Here is a 20,348-nt window from a genome sequence, read left to right on the forward strand (position 1 = left end):
TATGACCTTGTGATGATTTATTTTCATGTTTCCCATTAGGGAAAGTGGAATGCCTACCTAAACCTGAACAGTAGGTTATCACACTATCCAAGATTTACCCCAACAGAATAAGAGCTCTCATAGTGGAATTTATCGAAAAAATAGATACTGGTTATTTGTGATAGGTTAAAAAGTAAAAAATGTGGTAGTTCATTTTATAGAAGCTTTTTATTTAACAGATATTTATTTAATAGATATTATTGGAAGACATCCACTGTGCAAGCACTATGCTAGAGTCTAGAGATTAACAGAATGTTTTAAAAATACTTGATTTTAGTTTCCATTGATTCTGACATTGATTTTTCTTTCTTCCTTAATTGACTAAATGAATTGATCACTGTGCTGGTGTGTATAAATAATTTGATTATCCTAGTCCTCACAGTCATCTGAAATTCTGAGCTCAAAATGCAAAGCAATTTTGAGAAGTGTATATATCCATTTCTTCATATATGCTGTCTTCCAAAACAATCCATTTTTAATTAATGTTAGCATTTATCGAGTATTCATTGATTCCTCAAATGGGGCTTACATTGGTTTACATTAGTCATGACTATGATTAGAGGTTTGCTAGTCTAAGTGACATATAATATCATGACATTGAAATATGCTTAAAATATCAGACCACAGTGTAGTATTTTCTATACACCAGAAATAGTCACACAATTCTGAGAGCAAAAACACACAGTTTCTATTAGAACAAAACTACTATGATAACCACTAATTCATGTCCTTATTTATCTTAGAAAAATCTAGGTGCAATTAGGTCTTTGCAAAAAATAAAGGTATCGTGATTATATATACATATATATATACACACACACACACACTTTTGGACTTGCCTTTGGCCTTTGGGCCAATTGCTTCCCTCTCAGTCTCAATTTCCCTGTTATTAAAGTGGTTTCCTACCTATAGCATGGTTTCCTACCTATAGCATGGTTTCCTACTTACAGCTTGGTTTCCTACAGGCTCAGTTAGCTTGTTATTACTCTCTGCCTTGCTTTTGTCTCAGGATTATTGTGAGGACCAGATGCCCTGAAGTGTAGAAACCACCGTGTCCACAGCATCAACCTGTTACACATGAGAGACTCTCACCATTACTGCCATATGGAAGTTCCCAACTTTCTCACCAAAAGACATCTTTTAAAAATATTTATTTATTTATTTATTTCCATAGCTTTTGGGTTACAAGTGGTTTTTGGTTACATGGATGAATTATATAGTGGTGGTGAATTCTGAGATTTTAGTGCACCCGTACCCAAGGAGGATACATGGTAGCTAATGTGTATTGTTTTATCCCTGGCCTCCCTCCCACCCTCCAATTTTTGAGTCTCTAAAGTCCATTATATCACTCCATATGCATCTGCATACTTAGTTTAGCTCCCACTTATAAGTGAAAACATGGTTTTTTGTTTTCCATTCCTGTGATTTCCCACTCCATTTCACTCAGAATAATGGCCTCCAGCTCCATCCAAGTTGCTACAAAAGACATTGTTTCATTCCCTTTAACAGCTGAGTAGTATTCCATGGTGTGTATATACCACAGTTTCTCTATCCACTCATTGGATGATGGATACTTAGGTTGGGCATCTTTTTATTTCTTGAAGTATGTATTTTTCCCAAATGGCTTTCTTAAAAAAGTTTATTAATTACTTCATTTGTGTTCATAAATACATTTATAAATATCAATGAAATGTTTAGGATTATCATAGAATAACTCTTGTTACCATGCCAAGTTACCTTTTTTCTAGTCAAAAACAAAGAATTCTCATGTTTTCATACATGCTAGTAAGGGATAAAAATTAGAGTTTGTTTTTAATACCTAAAATAACTCGAAGTTCCTATTACTACTACCATGGTCTTTAGCATTCACGGGCCCTGGTCTAGTTATAAATCCCCAACTGGAAACCAGAAGATGTGTTGTTTTAGTCCTGGCTCTGCCTTGAGCTGCCTCTGTGGCCCTAAGCAAGTCAATTAAGTTCTTGGGGTCTCAGGTGTTAAAGCAGTAAAATGGGTTGGTTGATCACACCATCTCTAAGGTTGCTTTTTGTTTTAACATTCTATGATTCTAGATCATCCAGAAGCATTCTAAGTAACAAATACCCCATGCAACTAACCAAGCCCATTCTACCTTATTACTTTTACTGCTTTCATTAGGAATAGCTCACATTGAGTGAGTATCTACTGGACATACTAATGAGGTAGAAGGTGGGACTCTACTCCAGAGGCGGGGCTCAGATACTGGACCAAATTGAGGGCTAGCTAAAACAGGATGGGGACAGAAACAGCTTTCCAATCAGACATGCCCACCAGCATGCTGTGTCAATTTACCATTGCCATGGCAACACCTGAGTTACCACCCCTTTCCATGGCAATGACCCAATGACCTAAAACTTACTACTCCTTCTTAGAAATTTCTGCACAAACCACTCTTTAATCTACATCTAATTAAAAGTAGGTAGAAATATGCAAAACTGCCCTGAGCTGCTACTCTCTGCCTACAGAGGTAGCCCTGTTCTGCAGGAGCAGTCACGGAGCTGTAACACTGCTGCTTCAATAAAGCTGTTTTCTACCTCTGGCTTGCCCTTGAATTCTTCCCTAGGCAAAGCCAAGAACCCTTGCAGGCTAAGCCCCACTTTGGGGCTCCCCTGCCCTGCATCACTAACAGGTGAAGAAAGGCCACTAACAGGTGCAGAAACTCAGGCTGAGAAAGACTAAATTACTTGCAAAAGTTACATAAATCATAAGTGAGAGAGAAGGACTTAAACCCCAAACTACGTCCGAAGTCCCTTCTCTTTCCACTACACCAAAGCACTCACCTTCCCCACAGACAGCAATATGTCAAAGAGAAATGTGATTATAGGTGGCTCTCTTTATTCAGGAGAAAGTATATGACACTTGACAATATATTCTCTACTATCCCTGTCAATTGTATCTTTTGTTGTACACAGCAGCTCTGTTTTCTCTGTGGTGATTATAGTCTAAAATAAAATGAGTGTATACAATGAGTATTAAAAAAGGTATCCATGTTTCTAAGGTAAGAACAAACCTTTTTTAAAAAGTCAGACTTTACTGATTAGCAGTGTCAGCAGAGAAGAAATATTGGCTGGATCATTAACTTTGAATTGAAATGCAGAATGTTTGGCAACTCAAACACATTTTCAGTTCAACTTCAGCATCAATAATCAAGGTAAAACAACTGCCCTTAACATTAATAATTGTTTATCCTTGATAATATAATAAAAAAACAAGATATTTCATTTTTCCTTCAAATTGTTATTGAGGCCAGGCACAGCGACTCGTGACTGTAATCCCAGCACTTTGGGAGGCTGAGGTGGGTCTACTGTGAGTCCATTAAACTTCTTTCCTTTATAAATTACCCAATCTCGGGTATGTAGCAGCGTGAGAACAGACTAATACAGTATGGATGTGTCTACATGTGAGTAAGTGGAAAACTACACTGACGCCATTTTGAAACTACAACAGAAAGCAAGTTTGAATGCAGCAACACAACTAAATAAAACTGAAGGAGAGCTCATCCCCTGTCTGATACATAAGAAGTTAGTGAGTTATTTTTACAGAATTAGGTAAACAGCAACAAAGATGTTCCGTCCAACATTCTGATGGACAGAAGCCGTGTTCCCTGAGATAGGTGGATATAAAAGACCCATAGAGGACAACCTTGTAGAAGAAAGCCTTCTTTTGCCACAAAACATTGTCCTGGTCCACTGTCACTATGTCTTGCTGTGATTCCTATCTCCAAGGATGCTGCAGCGTCCCCACTGGCCTGGCCACCACTATCTGCCCCTCTGACATAAGCTGTCAATGTGAAGTCTGCGTACCCAGCACCTGTCCTCATGAGATCAGCCTCCTTCAGCCCACCTGCTGTGAACCTGGCCCCTGCCCGGCTGCGTGCCTGACTCCTATGTGCCGTCCTGTTGACTGCTCAACAAATGCCACCCAGCTCCAGCCCTGAGCGGGCTCTCTGTCACCACCTGCATCCAGAGTGTGAACCACCTTGCTGCTAGCCAAAGAGCTTGCCCACATTACCCTGAGGACCTTCAGTAGTCATTAAGCGCTGCTCAGCAAATGGCCTTTAATGAGGCCATTTGGAAGAAAATATAGCACTGTGCCCTCAGTTTTACAGAAGTTTTCTTTTCCTGTTTTGAACAATGATTTCAAATGAGAAACGGGAAAAAAAATGCTACCATGGATCCCCTTACTTCAAAACTAAATAAACACCACTACTCCCCAAACCACATACTGCCTCAACATTTAATGCTATAATTACCCAACGACTCTTGACACATGCATCATGAACTTATAAATACATCCAGCAGAATTACACTTTCTGATGACATCAACATAAATTTCATAGCCAAAAAGAGGCCTCACAGGCATACGTAGATACCTGAAGAAAACTGTGAGGATAGTGAAATGCATTAGGCTCTAAGCTTAGAATCGTTTTAAATGCCAAGGTCAGCATCTACCTTTGATTTTTATTTTTTCCCTGCCTCTAAATAAACTCATGTGTCCTTAAAGAGGCAGTGAAGCTAGCAATTTGAGATCAACATGCTCACAGAAAGGACCTCAAAGATTGAGCCAAGCCCATTTTTTTCACCGTCTCATTTAGGTAAATCTTTGAATTTAAAAATGTTGGCCAGGCATGGTGGCTCACGCCTCTAATCCCAGCACTTTGGGAGGCTGAGGCGGACGGATCACCTGAGGTCCGGAGTTCAAGACCAGCCTGACCAACATGGTGAAAGCCCATCTCTACTAAAAATACAAAATTAGCCGGGCATGGTAGAGCATGAATGTAATCCCATCTATTCCGCAGGCTGAGGCAGGAGAATGGCTTGAACCCGGGAGGCAGGGGTTGCTGTGAGCCAAGATCGTGCCATTGCACTCCAGCCTGGGCAACAAGAGCAAAACTCCATCTCAAAAAAAAAAAAAATGTTTTGACAACTGTAAAGCAATTCACACAAAAAATGAATCACTCTGTTTATATAAAGTGTTACTGTTATAAGAGGCCATTATAAAAATAAATAAATACCTTTTTAATTCTAATCTGAAATGTAATCCAATTCAACAAATATTTATCAAATGCCTACCCTGTTACAGGCATTGTCCTAGGTGCTTGAAAAAGACAAATAAAACTAACATACGATTACCACTTCCAAGAACCTTGCATTGGAGTGAGGAAAACAAATTTAAGTGACAAACTACAAAATATAGCAGAAAGAAATGAGGTTGAAAGGGAAGAATAGGCAGCCCATTTTGTGAGAGCAGAGAAAAGGATGCAAACATCTAGAAGAATCACCTAGAGTTTCTTTATGAAGGGGATGTTTGGCTGAATCTTAAGGGATCAACAGGATTTGGAAACTAGAGAATTGGGAAAGGTCACTTTAAGCTACAGAAACAGTATGAACGAGGTCACAGAGGGTAAAGTACCTAGGAGACTCCCGCCTTCACTTTATGTAATGTGCTGTATGATTAACATATGCGTGACTCACATAGTTATCATTTTTGTGATGAGAACACTTAATCCATTCTCTCAGCGTTTTTCAAAAATGCAATATGTGGTTATTCACTATAGTCACCATGTTGTACAGTAGATCTCCTGAATCTATATAATATTTCAAAATCGATTTTAAAAGAGAAGTCAGAGAGAACACAGAGAATGGGAGAGGGTCTTCTTCATATATTCTACTTGCCAAGCCACTGGCTTCTAGATGAGAGAGACTGGTAAGTCAAGAGTAAGTAAACATTAAACATTTCCTTGATGATTTCAATACTAGTTCATTAACTTTGAATTTTATAATATACTGGGAAAGCCACTTGAATTTGCTTCTCTGTTCTTCAGTGGTAAAGTGCAGATATTGAGGCAGGAGACTAGCAAAGGGAATTAAAACTTGGATAAAGGGTGGAGTGAAAAGCAGAGACCAGAAGCAAGGTGAAGGGGCAGGTAAGCAAGAAGCAAGATAAGAAGCAGAAGTTAGACCAGGCACGGTGGCTCATCCTGTAATCCTGGCATTTTGGGAGGCCAAAGCAGGTGGATCACTTGAGATCAGGAGTTCAAGACCAGCCTGGCCAACATGGAGAAACACCCCTCTCTACAAAAAATACAAAACTTAGCTGGGTGTGGTGGCAGGCACCTGTAATCCCAGCTGCTACTTGGGAGTCTGAGGTAGGAGAATCACTTGAACCCAGAAAGTAGAGGCTGCAGTGAGCAGAGAATGCCACTGCACTCCAGCCAAAACAAAAAGTAAGATAGAGAAGAAAGCAAGGCCCCCATGGCCGGCAAGATAAGGACCAAACCAGTAAGGGGCAACTCTTCATGGATAAGCATGTGCATTAAAGAGAAAACGTATCCTTAACATGACCTTGTATGAAAATCAGTTCATTCAGGCTTATGCATATGGACTGCATATCATGTATGTACTTAAAATTATGGGCTGGAGGTGGTGCGCAAGCACACAGGGGCCAAAGTAACTAAGCAACACACCTGTCAATCAAAGAGGCAGACACTGGCTAGAGATTAGGCAGCCTTGGGAAGGGACACACACACACACACACACACACACACACACAGACGCAAACTGCACCAAGCTGAGAGCTGATCTCATCTCACAGAGGTCGGTTTGCTCTCCCCCTCTTAGAGTGTAATACTGTGCTTAATACACTTTTGTTTCTTTGTTTTGCTGTGGGTGTCTCGTCCAATTCTTTGTTTGGGACACCAAAAGCCTGGAACTGCATGGCACCATCTGGTAACAGTATGATGTTCGACACCCTTGGCATTTGTTGTAAATTCCTGCTAATAAAAATGATTTGAAGCTGTTTTCTGTTTTTTTTTGTTTTTAACTTTTAAGTTCAGGGCTACCTGTGCAGGTTTGTTACATAGGTAAGCTGGTGTCATGGGGGTTTGTTGTACAGATTATCTCATCACCCAGGTATTAAGCCTAGTACCTACCAGTTATTTTTTCTGATCCTGTCCCTCCTCCCACCTTCCACCCTCTGATAGGTTCCAGCATCTGTTATTCCCCTCTATGTGTCCATGTGTTCTCATCATTTAGCTACCACTTATAAGTGAGAACATGCAGTATTTGGTTTTCTGTTTCTGCATTAGTTACTAAAGATAATAGCCTCCAGCTCCATCCATGTTTCTTCAAAGGATAGGAGCTCCTTATTTTTTATGGCTGCATAGTATTCTATGGCATATATGTACCACATATTTTTGTTGTTAAAGAAAAAGATAAACTGGTTGTTTTAACGTATAACGTATAAGGCTTATCTACCAATGACATTTGATATTTTCCACTGATTTTAGCCAGCTTTCTTCTCTTTTAAGTAGATCGTACTGGTTTTTGGTAATGTCCCCTCAGAAACAACCTACCCGGAATCTTTGCTTTCTGTTTAGTCAACAAATTGCCACATAACGAGTATGTAATTTAAATTATACAATATTATCTGAAAGGATTTGTGCTGATCATGGACAGGTGTAGGAAGATGTTGGAATCTAGAATATTACACATTTGATATTATCTAGTTCAATCTCTGGCTGACTTAAGTAAATAATGTTGTTTAAGGCATACCTCAAAGGAATTTCAATCTAGTTCAAGATCCAAGGTATGAAAACGAATAAACATGCAAAGTAGGGAGTAAGTCAGTGAAAAAGTGATTTTTATGAATGCCATGGTTCTAAATTGCATTGAGTCAGATTCCCTGCCAAAATCCATGATTGTTCTGTGACTCTTGTGGTTTCTCCTTTTAATTCTTATTTCATCTTATTTTAAAGTATGTACACCATTCACGTGAAAATGAATCAAGGCTGAGGTGGTTTTCTTTTAGTGGTATATTCAACAAAGAATGGCCACTGTGTGGATCCTTCCTTCCAATGAATTTATACTTTGATTCACCACACGATTGGCATAACTTTGAGAATAGAGACTATTTTAGAAAAAAAATCCATAGAATAATACAACCTTGAGAAATTCACTACAGATTTATTAAAAATAATAAAAAGGAGTTTCTTCATCCTGTGCCATTCTACCACTTTGCTTGCTCAATAGAACCTGAATTATAATATCACTAAATAATGCAAACATGTCCAAGATGCCTGTAGTCACGTGAAACATTCATCTGTAAATAGCCATATTCTTGTTGACTTTATTGAGTTGAAAATGGTCCAGTTCATCATTTGAGTTACTCATTCTGAAATTAGTCATTAGAAATCACATTATCCACAGTATTTTAAATTAAGAGGGAAAAACAAGAAGAGTTTGGCCTCCAAAATTACAGCTGAATTGTCACTTGGATTGATTACCCATAAAAGTCATATAAGGTTTGGCATGCCAGAAACCTGTGAAGACAAAATGTGATGATCTTGTGACAAAAATGACAAGTCAATGAGTCAAAAATATGATTAACTTAATAAGAGCGGGAACTCTTAATGGACATGTAAATGCCAAACTGATTAGAGAATCTCAGTGAAAAAGGGTGCCATAAACAAAACAGGAAGCCTTCCAGTTGGACCAATGCCCACTTGGGAGGGTATATAAGAGCCCTAACAAGAGAGGAGACATTTGTACCTCAGAATCCTCATCTAAGAAACTGAAAGCTAACCAGATGCCCATTGCCATGGATTGCTGTGTCTCTCGCGGCTGCAGTGTCCCCACCGGGCCCGCCACCACCATCTGCTCCTCCGACAAATCCTGCCGCTGTGGAGTCTGCCTGCCCAGCACCTGCCCACACACAGTTTGGTTACTGGACCCCACCTGCTGTGACAACTGTCCCCCACCCTGCTACATTCCTCAGCCCTGCGTGCCCACCTGCTTCCTGCTCAACTCCTGCCAGCCAACTCCAGGGCTGGAGACCCTCAACCTCACCACCTTCACTCAGCCCTGCTGTGAGCCCTGCCTCCCAAGAGGCTGCTGATGGATGATGGCTACTTTGCTTAGTGCCCGACAACGAAGAATCCAGAAGCTGTCTCTTCAGTATTCACTTGCCTCAGTAGTTTGCCAGATGTTAAGGTAGACCAGATGACCCAGATATGAAGAACTTACCTTTGGTTTTAATGGGGGGAAAAAAGAAAAGTATTTTTTATGGTTATTTAGCTGAATAACCATTTGGTTCCTGTGGGCAGGTGAATGTGTTTTATTAGCAAAATACTGTTTCAATCTTTAAGACCTCAGATTACATGTCCTTGGTCATATTGCTTCCTGGCTCTTGTTTCTTGTACTGGGTATTTTCATAGAAGAAAATTTCTTGGTGGGTTTTCCAATAAACTATATTTCTCTGGCAAGATGTGTCATTTGTTTATGTTAGTTTGGGGTATATTTCTTCCATTTTAAAAAGGTAAAAACAGGATGATTATTTTAATCTTTTAAAGAAGACTCTATTGGCAGAATGACTAACATTCTTGCCACTACTAACATGGCTTGCTAACTTTTAACAGGTTCTCTTTCATGTTTGCCTTCTCTTCTCTCTTCTTCCTCAGACAAACGCAATTTTGGTGTGAACCAACATTTATTTATCTACTCTTCACCAGTAAATTATTGATTTAGTCCTTAAAACAGCACTAATGGATAAGAAAAAATGAAGTTTTAAGAGTTATTCAGCATTCTCAAAGTCATAAAGTTAATTACTTAGAAAATCAGAATTCAGCCTCTTGTATGTCTGACTCTAAAGCCCAATTTTTCCTACCACATCATAGAACCTTCAATACTAATGAAACCAGAAGCTTAATGAGCACAGTTATGAAATAAACCCAAAATATGAAAGAGAAATAAAACATGTAAGATTCTTTAACAAAATCCACATCGGATTATAATAGAAAAAGAGTACATTGGTTCATAGATTAAAATTGGCAAGTATTCAATTCTAAAATCTGGGTATTTTGGAGGTGTACCTATTTCAACTTCATTTTCTGTTAGAGAGAACTCAAAGTGGTCAACTCTAGTAACAAGGCACCAGGAACATACCTCTATTTGCCACCATACTCAGCACAGATGTTCTACCACAGTAATCAATAGAATGCCAATACTTTTCAGGTGTCTCAGGTTGAGAGCTAAAACCCTGATTAAATATGCTTTAATTCGTTACTTAATTTTATCAACCTACTTAATTTTATCTCATGAAGATTTTTCTTTTCCAAGCCTAGAGAGAACAAGTATATATATTATATATATAATACATCCAATACATTTATGTAACACATATAAATCTATGTGTGTATGTACATCTATACACAATACATATATAAAGACACAAGTCAAAATCTGAAAATGCATTGAAATAAAACCACAAGAAGACATGCAAGAAAAAGAGTAGGACAAAGAAGGGGAGAAGCAAATGCTTTTTAACAAACTTGTTTTAAAATGTCCTCAATATACCTGTTAGTCTCTTCAGAGAGAAATTTCTCACGGGATTCCATAGGCTTTTTACAGCTCAACCTTAAATGAACAGAACTTAGCAGCCATGGAGTCTATGGGACACTACAGAGGATACTGTCAACAAGAGATCTAGTCCATTCACTCATTCATTTGTCCATATTTCCTGAGTGTTTGCCCTATGTCAGGCATCATATTGATGCCAGGAGTAAAAAGATAAAAGAAATGCTATTACCTCAAGTCTCAAGTGCCCTCAAGTCTCTCCCAAATCTGGTGAAGGAGAAAGACAAGTTATCATAATAATAATTGCAATGCTGAGGGATTCTGCTGTGACTGGGAGGTGAGCAGCATGGCATGCAAGCATGCAGAAAGAATAACTAAAACCCAGATTTGGTGATTCAGTGTCAAAGGTGAGAAATAGTTACGGAAAGCCTCTGAGCTATCCAGTCTAAGCTTTAAAAGATGAACAGGCAGCAGGAGAGGTAGGGAACAGTTGTTCCAGACAGAACAGCAGCTTAATAAATCATGGAGGCAGCGGAGAGGTTGGTGTCTTTAAGCCACAGGAGGTAGTTGGGAATGACTGGATGAACAATGCATTGAAGAGGGTGAGGCAGAGAAGACAGAAATACAAAGACCCAGACATAAGGGGCTCCTCAAAGCAAAGGGGTTTGGACTGAAACTTTGAAGCAATGAAAGATTTCAAGCAAGAGACCAATATAATCGTGTTTTGCTTCTGTCTCTTTTCATTGCTAATCTTTGATTTACGTCTGCACTGTCCCAGATCCCTCCATTGACTATAGAAAGATATAATTAAAACTGGACTTCTTGGATGTGTGCGTGTGCATGTGCGTATGTGCGTGTGTGTCTAGATTTTTAGCACCCCGAAAATCTACCATCTCATCAAGAATCACCATGTTTTTCCTACATTCGCTTAAATAAAAAAGATACGCGTTGTTTTTAAAAATAAAATGCTTAGTATCTCTGACACATAGTTTAAACTTCCATTTCTAACCACATAAAAGGTAGCTCAATCCCAATAGGTCCTATATTTAGTTTTTAACACACTGGCTCCCGAACCATCTAAGGCAAATCATCTCACCTCTCTATGAATCACTGTCATCATTTATAAACAAAGGAGAGTAATTCTCAGGTCTCTTAGACCACTGCAGAGAAAATACATTTTAATAAAGTGCTGCAAGTCCTGTCAATAAAAGAGAAGAGCTTATTATAATAAACTTGTTGGATTACAACTGTTTGTAATCTGTAACCTTGTCTTATTTATGATTAGAGAAACACAATGTGCTGCATAAACAGTAATAGTTGCTCTAGGCTTTTATGGTGAACTCAAAGTAATATTGTATCCCAGGTAAGAAGCTGATAGCTTTCTGCCATGAAATTCTAATCCTGAGGGTCTGCAAGCCATGTTTCCTTTGTAATGTTTCCCTCAAAATAATTTTTTTCTTTTATTTTTTGTCTTTTACTCTTTTTCTTTCCTATTATAATGTATAATAGCAGCAGCTTATAATTATATGTTATGTGTATGAAAAATTCTTCCACCAAACTGAAAACTTCATGAGGGCAAGGATGGTGCCTATTTTCTTTATTGCTATAAATCCAACATTTATCACAGTGACTGGCACATAGTAACTGCTCAGTAAATGTCTGTTGAATTACTTTTTAAATAATAAGTGAAATACTAATCAGTCCTAAGTAAAAGGGTGCACACTTTGGCAGGTATTCATACAAAGATAAATCTGGGGAAAGTCCAGGAACCAGAAGATATCATGAATTCTCTCTTTCAAGCAGAGCCATAGAGAGCTTTTCAAATTTTTAAGTTTGTTAATTTATATGCCAACCACTTTTTCTAATCGTAGATGTGATTATTTATTTATTTATTTGTATAAACTAATATAAATGTTTGCTCTTTCCTGTAAGGTTGCTCTCTTACTTACCTTCATCTCATTTTCTTTTCTTCTTTTGACTATGTTTCTTTTATCTTTACCTTGCCTTGAATTTGATCTGTAATTTGTTTCAAAAATGATAATAATTTATTTTTGCATAGCACTATATGGTTGTCCATGAGCTTTCACCCTTTTTATCACATGTGAACCTCACAATAATCTTCCGAGTGGAGGAATATGCATGTTATTATCCTGATTTCGCAGAGAAAAAGAATGAAGCTCCTAAAAGTGAATTACTTACCATAAAAAGGAAGATAACCAGCAGCACTGGGAACAGTCAAGAGCTATTCTGACTTCTCAGGTGGTCCTCTTGACTACACGTCCCCATTCCCAAAACATACAAACATGCACACCACCATGCACCACTCAACAGGTGTGCCTAAAAGAGGAGGTAAGAAGAATGTGAGAAGAACCATGGCTTGCAGGACGCATGAGACCAAGCTGAGCAGAAATGGTTTGAGGTGTATAAATGATATTGGCCACAAGCCCACCTTGTGCTCCCTCTTAAACACTGAACTATGTCTGCAGTCTAAATAGCGTACTGGTACTAGAACCAGGTCTTTCCTACCACAGCTACATTTGATTTCAGGAAAAAATGCAATACCTTGTTAAAAAAAAAAAAAAAGAAAAAAAAGAGAGAGAGAGAATGAAATCAAATGTCAACAGATTAATCTAGCTGAGGCTCATAAGTTTCCTTTGGTAACAATTTTACTTGAATTTTAGTTTTGTATTCTTAAGTTATTATTTTATTTATTCTATATAGACAGAAGCTAAAAATTCAATTTGCCCACAATTAGCAGTGAAGGAAACAAAGCAAGCCAACTCTCAATAGAAGACAGATGGCCAATATGCATATGAAGGAATATTTCAACCTAGCTGGTTATAAAAGAAATACAGACATGACAATCATAAAATTGTGTTTTTCACCCATGAAATTGGAAAACACCTTTAAAATAAAGTATCTGTCAAAGGTATAGGAAATGGGAATTCTTAATCAAACACATCTGGTGGAAATAGATAATTTGAAAAAAAAAGTAGGTAAATAGAACCATTCTGAAAAACAGTATGGCAATGACATGAAAGGCCTTAAAAATACTGGAAATTAACATTTGCCCCTATAATTCTACCAAATAATTAATTCTGTTTCTGAAATAATCAAAAATATGCACAAAGATTTATATACAGAGGTGCTCTGTTGCCAAAATTATTGTAAAGTTGAAAATAACCTCAATGCATAATAATATAAAATTTTAAAGTAACATAGAAGTGCAATTATATAATAAATGCTAAGAAATATTAAAAGTAACACTATCAAATATCCTTTAACATATAAGATAATTATATATATATATATAAAATATATATACACACACACAAAGGCAAGTTTCAGAACCTATGCACAATAGGATTCTAGTAATGTAATGATAAACAATGTATACAAAATATTTTATAGTAAAAAACTAGAATAATAAGTGTTTTTCAAAGTTTTTCCATATTTCTCAATGGCATATTTCTTCATGTTAATGTAATTTTGATCTTCAAAAGCCTCAAAGCTAAAAGAAAGTAAAATTAAGTTCAACTCTTTAAAACAAGAATACTTTATCAGACAAATTGGTATAGATAAAGTGACAGATTAAAAATAAAGCAGCACTGGAGAGCAGGCCCACATATTACAGACTCACTATCATGCAATATTCCCCAGCAGGGCTGGTGTTGAAAATATAATAACAGAAGGCTTTGGTGATACCTCATAAAGCTCGTGTTCCAGTGACAAATAGCAAGGGTAATCAGTTCAGATTTAGCAATGAACTCAAATAAAAGTTAATTAGGAAAATGGGGACTCTTTACAGAGTCTAAATGTCAAACAAATTAAAGAATAATGGGTACACTAACATAAACGAGAACCAGGAAAGAAGCCTCTTGGCTGGACCAACTCCCAGTGGAGAGGGTATATAAGAGCCCCAGAGAAAGGAGAGATATTCACACCTCAGAAGCCTTATCCTTCTTTTCAATCAAACCCACAAATACCACAGATTCCGATAGCCATGGATTGCTGTGCCTCTCGCGGCTGCAGTGTCCCCACCGGGCCCGCCACCACCATCTGCTCCTCCGACAAATCCTGCCGCTGTGGAGTCTGCCTGCCCAGCACCTGCCCACACACAGTTTGGTTACTGGAGCCCACCTGCTGTGACAACTGTCCCCCACCCTGCTACATTCCTCAGCCCTGCGTGCCCACCTGCTTCCTGCTCAACTCCTGCCAGCCAACTCCAGGGCTGGAGACCCTCAACCTCACCACCTTCACTCAGCCCTGCTGTGAGCCCTGCCTCCCAAGAGGCTGCTAATGGAAGGCTACTTTGCTCAGTGCCTGAGATTGAAAAAGTCAACATAGAAGCTTTAGCGTTCACCTATCTCAGTACCTACAACTAATGTACTCTGCTTTAGAAATTGGAACAAGGATGGTACTATCACAATCACCCCCTGCAAAAAAAAAGAGACCAAGAAACTTTCAATGACCATTCAGCTATAACCAACTGCAGTTTGAATCGGTGGATGCCTATAGCTTCCTGAAGCTGTTCGATTCCTTCATATTAAAGTGTCTCTTTCTGTGGGTGGTTTGGGAAATCTGTTTTCAGTCTTGGGTGGTATCTTTCTGGAAATTAAGGAAGTTCTTCATGATTATCTTAATAAATTTTACATCTCTGGCATAGCACAAGTGTCTACAATTACTTCTGTTTATTTCTGTTCATTCATTAAATGTGTCTCTTAACTCTGAACACTGGCATTTAAAGAAAAACTGGAAACATTAGTGAAACTGAAAATGGTGGCAGTATGGACAAAAATTTCTTAATTTTGCTGTTCTTGCTGTTTTAAGAAAATTAAACATCCTTGCATGTAAGATGGTCTAGTACATCGGCATATTTGAAAGTAGACTTTTCCTGACTTGTCCTCCCAAAAAATGGTTTCAGACAGGTTGAGAAATACTGAACATTACCCAAACACCAAATATGACAAAATATATAAACTAATCCAGGTGACATGATCTATTTATGAAAAAAATATAATAATGTCATTATTTATTCAACTAAGATTTATTAAATGTCTATTGTGTGTCCTGTGTTTTATTGTCTCTGCTGAAAATAAGCTAACCATCTGGCAGGTGAAGCAAATACAAACACATCATCCATTTGTTTCTTCCTACAGTTAATAATTATCGAATGCCAGTTGCTGTGTTATAATGAAAAAAGATGTGTTCTACCAGCAGTATTAGTAAAGTGCTGTGGGATCATAAAATTGAGAACAATGAAGACTGTTGTCATGGGGGTAAAGTGGGAAAGACATAGTCAAAGAGGAATTGACTGCAGCTAGTCATCAAAGGGATACGGAGGAAAAGAAAATATCAAAGAAAGACTAGACAGTGGAGTTATGTCACCAATTGAGCCTAGGAGCCAAGAAGGAGAAGAGAGTTCAAGATGGAAATACTCTGTTCTTCTTGCTCTAGACAGGTCATGTTTGCAACACGAGTAGCTATATCTAAATGGGGTTTGGAAACTTATTCCGGAGAGGAAGAAGATATACGTAGGTAAGTAAAGAAGACTGTGTAAAAGTTATCAAGTACTTACAGAAGGCGCAGTTGCAAATACGCTGGCTGAAATTCCATCAGGCATAGCAAAGAGTGGCTGCTGGGTGATTAGAAGCTGAATGGAGATACCAGAGGTCATTCACTATTAACAGACTTTGAGGTTCCAGCCTGGCCAGGGTAGAAAAAAGGATTGAAAAAGAAATTAAAGAAACTAAGAAGCCTGTGGGAAAGTACCAAGTGGTGAAACAAGGATGAAATTGGAGTCTCAGAATGAGAGGAGTTAAAGAATAGGAAATAAAAATTTGGGAGGGAATAAAAGCAAAAGTTTTCAAAATTTGGTGACATATTAACCCATATATTCAAGAATCTCAACAAACTCTTAGCAGGATAATTGCAATACACACACACACACACACACACCACCTACACATATCATAGTCAAACTGCTGAATACCAATTAAGAAAAAAAAACAAATCAAATAGAAGGCAGCAAAGAAAAAATGGATGTCTGACTTCTTTTCAGATAAAATGGATGTCAGAGGAAAATCAAACCTCATTTAAAAGGTCCTAAAGGAAAAAAAATTGTGAACACTACAGTCTGCAAAAACAACCTTCAAACTTAAAGAAAAAATAAAAACACTTATAGGTGAATAAAGCTGACTTCTTTTTTAAGTGCCTGAAGATCTACACTATAAGAAACACTAAGGAAGTCCTTTTGGTTTAAGAGTAATTTTACCTCAAGGACAAAAAACAAACAAACCAGTTCAGAAATGGACAGAGAACTTGAATAGACTTTCTTCAAAGAAGATATACAAATAGCCAATCAGCACAGGCAAAGGTACTCAGCATCACATCACTAATCATTAGCAAAGTGCAAATCAAAACTACAATGAGATACTACCTCCCACCCATTAGGAAGGCTGCCATAAAATAAATAAATAAATAAATACAAAAAACAAAACGGCCAGGTGTGGTGGCTTATGCCTGTAATCCCAGCACTTTGGGAGGCCAAGGCAGGTGGATCACTTGAGGTCAGGAGTTTGAGACCAGCCCAGCCAACATGGTGAAATCCTGTCTCTACTAAAAATACAAAAATTAGCCGGGCGTGGTGGTGGGCTCCTGTAATCCCAGCTACTTGGGAGGCTGAAGCAAGAGAATCACTTGAACCCGGGAGGCAGAGGCTGCACTGGGCCAATATGGCACCACTGCACTACAGCCTGGGTGATGGAGCAAGATTCTGTCTCAAAAAACAAAACACAAAACAAAACAAAACCCCATATATATATACACACACATACATATGTAAAATATATAATATATACATTTTATATATATATATAGAGAGAGAGAGAGAGAGAGAGAGAGAAATTGGAACCCTCAAGCATTGCTGGTAGGAAGGTAAAATTGTACAGTGACTGTGAAAAACAATATAGCAGTTCCTCAAAAAATTAAATGTAGAATTGCCTTATGATCCTGCGCTTCCACTTCTGGGTATATACCCAAATGAATTGAAAGCAGGGTCGTTAAAAGACATTTGTATACTTGTGTTCATAGCAGCAATAATCGCAATAGCTAAAATATGAAAACAAACAAGTGCTCATTGATAGATGGATGGATAATCAAAATATGGTACATCCATACAATGGAATATTATTCAGCCCTAAAAGGGAAGGACTTTCTGACACATGCCACAACATGAATTAACCTTGAAGACGTTGTGCTAAGTGAAGTAAGCCAGTCACAGAAAGATACTATTAACTTATATGCTTTCACTTATATGAGGTAGTTAAAAGTAGTAAAAAAAATCATAGAGATGAAAAGCAGAACAATGGTTGCCAGGACACAAGGGCGGGCTTCATGGGCAGTTGTTTAAAGGGAACAGAGTTTCAGTTTTAAAAGGTGAAAAGAGTTATGGAGAAGGACGGTGGTGATGCGCACACAACATTTGAATGTACTTAATACCACTGGATTGTACACTTAAAAATAGTTAAGATAGTAAATTGTATGTTACTTGTATTTTGCCACAATAAAAAAATTTTAAGAGTAATTATACAAAATGAAGTCTCAGACCTTCAGGAAGGAAAAAAAACACTGAAAATGGTAAATACATGGATAAAATATGAGACTTTCTCTTTTTCCTTTTCTCAGTATTCTAAAAGACAATGATTTAAAGCAAAAACAATGACATTGTAGGGTTTCTATATGTAGAAGTAAGCAATTTGACGATAATAGCACAAAGAACAGAAAGGGGCAAAAAGAACCCTACTGTGGTAAGGTTCTCGTATTTTACATAAAGTGCTACAGTATTAATTCCAAGTGGAGTACAAAAATGTAAAGATGCATATCATAATCCTGGGAGAACTACCCCACCCTTTGGAAAAACCATTAAAAGATATACACTTATAAAGCTAGTATAGAAAATAAAGTAGAATGTTTGATTGGCCCAAAATAAGATGAGAAATAAAAGGGAAAGGAAGCAAAAAACACATGGAAATAAAAAACAAATAGCAAGATGGTAGATTTTAAACCAACCATATCAATAATTACATTAAATATAAAGTAAGCACTCAGATAAAAAGTCAGAGGATGTCAGATTGGATTTAAAAAGAAAACCCAGCACTATGCTGTTTAAAAGTGATTCACTTTAAATATAAAAGCATAAGAAAATTGAATTCTGTAGTCTGAAAAAAAGACATACCACGCAAATAGTAATGATAAGAAAGAAGTTTGGTCACTTAAATATTAGATAATTTTAAGGTGATATTTCATAATGAAAAAGGGAAAATTCATCAGGTGGTCCTATAATCCTTAAAAATATGACCCAATAACAGAGCTTCAAAATAAATAAGGCAAAAAATCACAGAAGTCAAGAGAGAAATAGATGAATCCAAAATCACATTTGGTGATTTTAATATCCCCTGTCAGGATCTGAGAGAACAAACAGATAAGAAAATTACCAAGGATAAAGAAGATTTGAATAATAGTATCAAACAATTTTACTCAGTTACATTTACAGAATGTTACCCCCTACAATTGCAGAATATACATTCTTTTCAAATGCATAAGGAACTCTCACCAAAATAGACTATATTTTAGGCCATTAAATTTGTCTCCATAAATTCCAAAATCTAACAAAATATGTTATCTGACCACAATGGAATTAAATGAGAAATCAATCAGATACTTAGAAAAATCACCAAATATTTGAAAATCAAACAACACAGTTCTAATAACCTATGGATCAAATAATAAATACCAATACAGCTTAAGAAATATTATGAGCTGAATGATAATGAAAACAAAAGATTTTAAAAATTTATGGGATACATACAGCATTGGATTAGTAGAAAATATACAGCAAATGATTATATTAGAAAATAAGATTTACATCTTTATCACCTTCATTTACCTCTTCATCAATCACTTAAGTTTTCATTTCAACTAAATAGAAAAAGAACAATTAAAATTCAAAGTAAGGAGAAAGAAATAAATAATAAACATAATATCAGAAATCAATGAATAGAAAACAATGAGGAAATTAATGAAGCTAAAATTTGATTCGTTGAAAGGATTCATAAAGTACTTCTATTTAGTTATTTTTTAGTTGGCAAATAATAATTGTGTATATGTATATTTGTGGGGTACAATGTGGTGTTTTGATTTATGTATGCATCGTGGAAAGATAAATCAAGCTAAGTAACATATCCATCACCTAAGCACCTGATCATTGTTTTATGGTGAGAACATCAAAAATCTACTCTTTCAGCAACCTTGAAATAAACAATACATTAGTATTAATCTGATGAACATCAAGCCAGATTGATGGGGGAAGCATGAGATAAAACACAAATTACCAATATCTGGAATTAAATAGTGAGAATTTATAGACACTGCAGATACTAAAATTCATGATAAGGATTATTATGAACAACTTTATTTCAGTATTTTTGCAACTTAGGTGAAGTGAACAAACTCCTTGAAAAATGCAACTTTCACACAAAATGAAATAGAACAACTGAATAGCATTGTGAGGTTTCTATAAGTAGAGGTAAGCAATTTGATGTAGAGGTCAGCAAATATATATATATTTGTGTGTGTGTGTGCGTGTGTGTGTGTGTGTGTGTGTGTGTGTTTGAAATGGAGTCTCACTCTCACCCAAGCTGGAGTGCAATGGTGTGATCTCGGCTCACCGCAGCATCTGCCTTCCAGGTTTCAGCAATTCTCATGCTTCAGCCTCCCGAAAAGCTAGGACTACAGGTGTTCGCCACTATGCCCAACTAATTTTTGTATTTTTAGTAGAGACAAGGCTTCAGCATATTAGCCAGGCTGGTCTCAAACTCCTGTCCTTAAGTGATCTGCCTGCCTGGGCCTCCCAAAGTGCTG

At 37.2% G+C, this 20,348-nt stretch overlaps 2 protein-coding genes across 2 annotated transcripts; both read left to right on the forward strand.

Moving 5' to 3' along the window:
* Nucleotides 1-8,606: 8,606 nt before the first annotated feature.
* On the forward strand, nt 8,607-9,337 carry LOC101128089 (keratin-associated protein 3-3). The gene has a single exon (XM_004041791.4). It carries the CDS (start codon nt 8,662-8,664, stop codon nt 8,968-8,970), a length of 309 nt encoding a protein of 102 aa, XP_004041839.3. The 5' UTR covers nt 8,607-8,661; the 3' UTR covers nt 8,971-9,337.
* Nucleotides 9,338-14,352: 5,015 nt separating this feature from the next.
* Nucleotides 14,353-14,822, forward strand: LOC101127726 (keratin-associated protein 3-3). The gene has a single exon (XM_004041790.5). The coding sequence runs from the start codon at nt 14,431-14,433 to the stop codon at nt 14,725-14,727; it is 297 nt and encodes a 98-aa protein (XP_004041838.2). The 5' UTR covers nt 14,353-14,430; the 3' UTR covers nt 14,728-14,822.
* The last annotated feature ends 5,526 nt before the right edge of the window (nt 14,823-20,348 follow it).

The sequence above is a fragment of the Gorilla gorilla genome, chromosome 4 (genome assembly GCF_029281585.2).
Source record: "Gorilla gorilla gorilla isolate KB3781 chromosome 4, NHGRI_mGorGor1-v2.1_pri, whole genome shotgun sequence".
NCBI classification, from domain to species: domain Eukaryota; kingdom Metazoa; phylum Chordata; class Mammalia; order Primates; family Hominidae; genus Gorilla; species Gorilla gorilla.